Source organism: Anomaloglossus baeobatrachus, chromosome 1, assembly GCF_048569485.1.
Source record: "Anomaloglossus baeobatrachus isolate aAnoBae1 chromosome 1, aAnoBae1.hap1, whole genome shotgun sequence".
Classification (NCBI taxonomy): Eukaryota; Metazoa; Chordata; class Amphibia; order Anura; family Aromobatidae; genus Anomaloglossus; species Anomaloglossus baeobatrachus.
The window spans coordinates 53,682,056-53,689,309 of record NC_134353.1 but is presented as its reverse complement, the minus strand read 5'-3'; the positions used below and the strand labels follow the sequence as shown (position 1 = coordinate 53,689,309).

The following is a 7,254-nucleotide window of genomic DNA, read 5'->3' as shown; positions in this document are numbered from 1 at the left end:
ATGGGTAGGTAGCTGGCTTAGTGGTAGAAAACAAAGAGTGGTTATTAATGGTGCATACTCAGATTGGGCCAGGGTTACTAGTGGGGTGCCACAGGGGTCTGTATTGGGCCCCCTACTATTTAATATATTTATTAATGATCTGGTGGATGGTTTACAGAGTAAAATATCAGTATTTGCAGATGATACAAAACTATGTAAGGTAGTTAACACAAAGGAGGACAGTTTGCAACTACAGATGGATTTGAGTAAATTGGAGAATTGGGCTGAAAAATGGCAAATGAGGTTTAACACAGATAAGTGTAAGGTTATGCACATGGGAAGGAGAAACAGATGCTACGATTACTTACTAAATGGGAAACTGCTGGGGAAATCAGACATGGAAAAAGACTTAGGCATCTTAGTGAATAAGAATCTAAATTGGAGTGCCCAGTGTCAGGCAGCAGCCACCAAAGCAAATAGGGTGATGGGATGCATTAGAAGAGGTCTGGGGGCACGAGATGAAAACATCATTCTCCCTCTGTACAAATCACTAGTCAGACCACACTTGGAGTATTGTGTGCAATTTTGGGCGCCGGTGCTGAAGAAAGACATTACTGAACTTGAAAGGGTTCAGAGGCAGGCTACTAAAATAATAAATGGAATGGGTGCATTACAATACACGGAAAGGTTATCAAAATTAGGTCTATTTACTCTAGAAAAGAGAAGACTTAGGGGAGACCTAATAAATATGTACAAATATATCAGAGGGCCATATAGAGATCTCTCCCATGATCTGTTTGTACCAAGGACTATGACAAGAACAAGGGGGCATTCTTTTCGATTGGAGGAAAGAAAATTCCTACATCAGCATAGAAGAGGATTCTTCACGGTAAGAGCAGTGAGGCTCTGGAACTCTCTTCCTGAGGAAGTGGTGATGGCCAACACACTGAATGAATTTAAGAGAGGAATGGATGCATTTCTTGTTAGCAAAAGTATAGAAGGTTATAAATAGCATAATCTTACAGGTAGATAGAAGAGCGACCAAGATTATTAGAGGAATGGGTGGGCTGCAATACCAAGACAGGTTATTAAACTTGGGGTTAGTTAGTTAGGAAAAACAAAGGCTTAGGGGGATCTAATCACAATGTATAAAGATATGAGGGGACAGTACAGAGACCTTTCCAAAGATCTCTTTACACCTAGGCCTGCGACTGGAACACGGGGGCATCCGCTACGTCTTGAGGAAAGAATGTTTATTCATAATCACAGATGAGGATTCTTTACTGTACGAGCAGTGAGACTATGGAGCTCTCTGCCGTATGATGTTGTAATGAGGGATTCACTAGTAAAATTTAAGCAGAGCCTGAACGCATTTCTTGAAAAATATAATATTACCAGTTATGTATATTAGATTTTATGACAGGGTATTGATCCAGGGAACTAGTCTGATTGCCGTATGTGGAGTCAGGAAGGAATTTTTTTTCCCCATTGGAGCTTATTTGACACATTGGGTTTTTTTTGCCTTCCTCTGGATCAACATGTTAGGCTACGGGTTGAACTAGATAGACTTAGAGTCTCCCTTCAACCTTAAAGACTATGAAACTATGAACCTCCACGAAATTTTACTGTGGGTAGCAAGTGCTTTTCTTGGAATGCCGTGTTTTTTTGCCTCCATGCATAACGCCTTTTTGTATGACCAAACAACTCAATCTTTGTTTCATCAGTCCACAGGACCTTCTTCCAAAATGTAACTGGCTTGTCCAAATGTGCTTTTGCATACCTCAGGCGACTCTGTTTGTGGCGTGCTTGCAGAAACAGCTTCTTTCGCATCACTCTCCCATACAGCTTCTCCTTGTGCAAAGTGCGCTGTATTGTTGACCAATGCACATTGACACCATCTGCAGCAAGATGATGCTGCAGGTCTTTGGAGGTGGTCTGTGGATGGTCCTTGACTGTTTTCACCATTCTTCTGCTCTGCCTTTCTGATATTTTTCTTGGCCTGCCACTTCTGGGCTTAACAAGAACTGTACCTGTGTTCTTCCATTTCCTTACTATGTTCCTCACAGTGGAAACTGACAGTTTAAATCTCTGAGACAACTTTTTGTATCCTTCCCCTGAACAACTATGTTGAATAATCTTTGTTTTCAGATCATTTGAGAGTTGTTTTGAGGAGCCCATGATGCCACTCTTCATAGGAGATTCAAATAGGAGAACTACTTGCAAGTGGCCACCTTAAAATACCTTTTCTCATGATTGGATACACCTGCCTATGAAGCTCAAAGCTCAATGAGGTTACAAAACCAATTTAGTGCTTTAGTAAGTCAGTAAAAAGTAGTTAGGAGGGTTCAAATCAAGAAATTGATAAGGGTGCCCATACTTTTGCACTGGTCAAATTTTGTTTAAATGCGGATTGCACATTTTCTGTTAGTACAATAAACCTCATTTCAATCCAGAAATTTTACTCAGTCCATCAGTTATTAGATATATGAAACTGAAATAGCTGCTGCAAAAACCCAAATTGTTATAAAGAAAAAAAAGGTTAACATTAATAGGGGTGCCCAAACTTTTTCACATGACTGTATCTCCGCTCCTGAGTGCCTTACACCGAAGATATGACCATCATATTTCTAGTTATGATTTGATTTATCCATAGTTATGAAACATGATAGGTCTGTGGGCTTCTCTTGAAGTCGATTTTGAGCTGATTCGCACGTCGCACTATTAATAGAAAATGTGTGACGGGCGTCTCATCGCTGTGAAGCCGTAAATATACCTGCCCAATATGTGGGAGTGAAGTGCTCCCTAATATTGTAACTTATACAGGAGTCTCAAAGTCTAGGATTCTTGTTTGCAGCTGGTTGTAAAACTTGTAGATACCCGCCTATTACCCTGGCTGAATACTCTTGACCGGACGGGAGCTGCTCTGGCTTCCTTAGTCTTGATTGGATTTATTACCTGGCCATTTGGCGACGAGATCTGGGGAATTTCTTGCTGCAGAGCAGGGGGTGTGTAAATGAATAGTGACAGCTGACATATAAATGTCATATTCTTCATTATAATCCTCACAGGTACCCACTGTAAAATCTCTTTCTTGTAGTGGAGACCATGGGCGTATGCTGTTGCTCCTAGGAAGCAGGCACTAAGGTTTCACCCACCTACTGGAACCAAACTACTCAATTTTTCCTGCCTCTAAGGCAATGCAAGATCAATGTTTATGTATAGGTAAGCGCTGACAAATACAACCAAGCAAGCATTTTAGAAATCACCTTTAATATACTTTCAGTATCATAATAAACAAAAAAGAAAAATAAGAATATCGCATCAATCAGGAAATAACTTGCACCGGCCGCTACACCAGGGTCAATCATTCCTAGTCATAAAAAAAGGAGGGCGATGTTTTCTTAAAGCAATGGTCCAAGATTAGAAACTCGTCTTCCAAAAACGTAACCAAGATGTGTTTCCTGTTTTTTTTTGGAAGAAGGCAGCCATGTTTTTCTAATCCTGGACAACCCGTAAAAAAACAAAAAACAAAAAACAAAAACAAAAGAAACCCGAGTGTTGCCGGATGCAGACGACCACTTGTGCGCCATTATACAAAGAGGGCGCCTACAGTATTTCAAGAATAAAGATGGGTGACATTTTTTTAATAAAGGGCAGAACAATATAATAATCCTTTTGCATTACAATTTATATTGTCACGTTCTATAGCTTTACATCTCTCCTGATCGTCTCTTGCAATGCAGGTTCTGGATGGTAAGCGATAGACGCGCTTTTTTTCCGTCCAGCTGCAGGTGGTTAGGGAGACCTCCCCCGATCCCGGAGCTCTTGATGGCTTTGCTTCACTATTTATTGTCCACGGATGGACGGACGCAGCCTTTCCGGCTGACTCAGAGAAAGAATACAGGGGGTGAGCATCACACCAGCGACACTTCTTCAGGAAAAACGACCGCCTAGGAAAACCTCAGAATTAAAGGGATCAACCACCAGGAATTTCTATATAAACTAAAGCCAGTGCTATACTGGCGCTATCATGCTGATTCTATACAGACCTTTAGTTGTGAGATCGGATGTATACTTCCTGAAATATAGGCAAGTAAAGTTTGTAAAATGCACAGTTACTTGATGAGAGGTGCAACAGAATATCTAATAGGTGGGTTGGGTTTTGCTAGTTATTCCCGCCCATCTGTCCTTCCTCACCGTGTAATAACAGAGATGAGTAGGAAGGACAGGCAGCAGTCAGGGGCAGGAATAACTAGCAAAACATAACTCCCCTATTAGATATTCTGTAGCTGCTATCAATCAAGTAACAGTGTATTTCACAGCCTTTACTTGCCTATATTTCAGAAACTAGACATCCAATCTCACAACTAAAAGGTATGTATAGAATCAGGATGATAGTGCCAGTATAGCAGTGGATTTAGTATATATAGGAAAATCCTGGTGGTTGGTCCTCTTTAAGAGATCATGTGCGCATACCCTAAAACCTACCCCCCAACCCCCATTCCTTAGAGTGTAAACCACAGTACACACTTATCTAAGGTTTTAGTCATTTGGCTCAAGCTTAAAGTGTCAGCGTGCTCCGACATAGCGGGCAGCAAGTTGTAGTGGTCTGACCAGGGACATATAATGTATATATATATATATATATATATATATATATATATATATATATATATATATATTATATTTATTAGCGTTTCTATTCTTGTACCTTAGTGAAATAATTCAGAAAAACTGATTAGTACATTAACACATAAGTGGCAAATGCCAGGGGAAAAAAACAAAAACAAACAATCGTCCTTCAGAGCAGTAATCTTTTCGGGCAGCGGTCAGATATAGTCACCTGCATCTTGCAGGGAGTCTTACAGTCACCATCATCTGGAGCCGGCTAGGGAAGATGAGGCTGCATGTAGAAGTATACGCGGTAAGCATTCTAATTTCCATGCCAATGTAATATGAGGACGTATTGACGATTTATACAAGTTCCGTGTCCGTGTACTGACCACTAAGACGTTTAGCAGAACGGATCCGATAGTTTGGAGTGTATGATATGTGATCTGGGCTGGACGGTATTTCCAATCCAGGTCAGATATAAAAGTAGATATCAGACCAATTCTAGCAGGCATGAAATGGCAATGATACATACCCACGCGTTTCGTACAGTCCTTCATTTTTTATAGTAAATCAATAGGCCTCATCCGAGACATCGGACGACACAAGAAAAATTAAAATATAGATTATATAAAGATAGTTATACATTTGTCATTTATTTACCAGATGCAAACCCCGCTTCTGAGCCCATTGTCCTTCCATCCCACCCAGCGGGTCGTCACGGTTTATCCAGCCGCAGAAAGGTAAGACGAGTGCATGGCGGACAGCGAGACGCGGTCGGAGTCATCCCCACCGAGTGCCTCCTTAAGGGCTAGAGTACTGTGATCCGGGGGTGGGGGGGGAAAGGACAGCAGGAATCTGCCACCTTTAATAAGCCGCAAGTAGATTTATATAGTAAATATATATATATATAACCCAAAATACTTTCACAAAAGAAAGTGACAAGTAAAATAAAGAATAGAGTCTGTACAGTCATTAGCTCCGGAGGGCAGCGAGGCGGGTCTGCATGGCTTCCAAGTCTTCCTCCTCTTCGTCTTCCATAGCGGCTGTGGCTCCCTCCATGACGGCCTCCGGTAAGGCATCTGTGACTTTGCTGGGAGCTTTGCCCAACTCCCCTGGAAAACATGGAACCATTCGTATCAGAACAAATTATGCAAAATCAGCAAAATTAAAGTGAAAATAAAGAGTTCATAATTGACCAGGCAGTTTATAAAGCGCACCCGAAACACGCGTCGGGGTTGAAGGTACGTGGTCTTACACTGGGATCAATGAGTAAGCTGCAGGGCTTTGCTCTGACAGTTTTTTATAATGATATTTAATTTCCCTCACGTTACCTTGCCTTACTTAAAAGGGAAGGTTTCATCAGATTTGGGCCTCCTAAACTAAAACTACCACCTTAAGCAGCGCCTGCGCTGCATTCCATTAAGGTGCATGTTACCCCCCTGACACCCTCTGTAGACCCCACAAATACCTTTATAAAATATCCTGCCCTGTATGTAAATTGTCCAGTCCTGTCTGATGGGCATCCTACTTTGCGCCTGCTGTCCCTCCTTTCTCCCTCCTCCTGTGCCTTGGACGCCATCCATGTAGGTGGGCAAAACCTCGTGCCTGCGCAGACATATTTCCGGTTCGTGCAGGCGCACTTCAATCTGCCCTATTGTGGACAAAGCCGAAAGAAGGGAATTTTGTTTACTTACCGTAAATTCCTTTTCTTCTAGCTCCAATTGGGAGACCCAGACAATTGGGTGTATAGCTTCTGCCTCCGGAGGCCACACAAAGTATTACACTTAAAAGTGTAAAGCCCCTCCCCTTCTGCCTATACACCCCCCGTGCATCACGGGCTCCTCAGTTTTGGTGCAAAAGCAAGAAGGAGGAAAAGTTATAAATTGGTTTAAAGTAAATTCAATCCGAAGAAATTTCGGAGAACTGAAACCATTCAACATGAACAACATGTGTACACAAATAACAACAGCCCGAAGGGAACAGGGGCGGGTGCTGGGTCTCCCAATTGGAGCTAGAAGAAAAGGAATTTACGGTAAGTAAACAAAATTCCCTTCTTCTTTGTCGCTCTATTGGGAGACCCAGACAATTGGGACGTCCAAAAGCAGTCCCTGGGTGGGTAAAATAATACCTCGTAATAGAGCCGTAAAACGGCCCCTTCCTACAGGTGGGCAACCGCCGCCTGAAGGACTCGCCTACCTAGGCTGGCATCTGCCGAAGCATAGGTATGCACCTGATAGTGTTTCGTGAAAGTATGCAGGCTCGACCAGGTAGCCGCCTGACACACCTGCTGAGCCGTAGCCTGGTGCCTCAAAGCCCAGGACGCACCCACGGCTCTGGTAGAATGGGCCTTCAGCCCTGAGGGAACCGGAAGCCCAGCAGAACGGTAAGCTTCGAGAATTGGTTCCTTGATCCACCGAGCCAGGGTTGATTTGGAAGCCTGTGACCCTTTACGCTGGCCAGCGACAAGGACAAAGAGTGCATCCGAGCGGCGCAGGGGCGCCGTACGAGAAATGTAGAGTCTGAGTGCTCTCACCAGATCTAACAAGTGCAAATCCTTTTCACATTGGTGAACTGGATGAGGACAAAAAGAGGGTAAGGAGATATCCTGATTGAGATGAAAGGGGGATACCACCTTAGGGAGGAATTCCGGAACCGGACGCA

General features: G+C 42.9%; 1 protein-coding gene across 3 annotated transcripts in view; it reads right to left on the bottom strand.

Annotated features, from left to right (window-relative positions):
- Positions 1-3,230: 3,230 nt before the first annotated feature.
- CHMP3 (charged multivesicular body protein 3) overlaps positions 3,231-7,254 on the bottom strand; it is a 67,298-nt gene continuing 63,274 nt past the window's right edge. For all 3 annotated transcript variants that reach the window (XM_075346780.1, XM_075346771.1, XM_075346762.1), the window contains one exon: positions 3,231-5,705. In XM_075346780.1, coding sequence (XP_075202895.1) covers positions 5,566-5,705 — 140 coding nt within the window. In that variant the 3' untranslated portion in view covers positions 3,231-5,565. The remainder of the gene's footprint in view (positions 5,706-7,254) is intronic.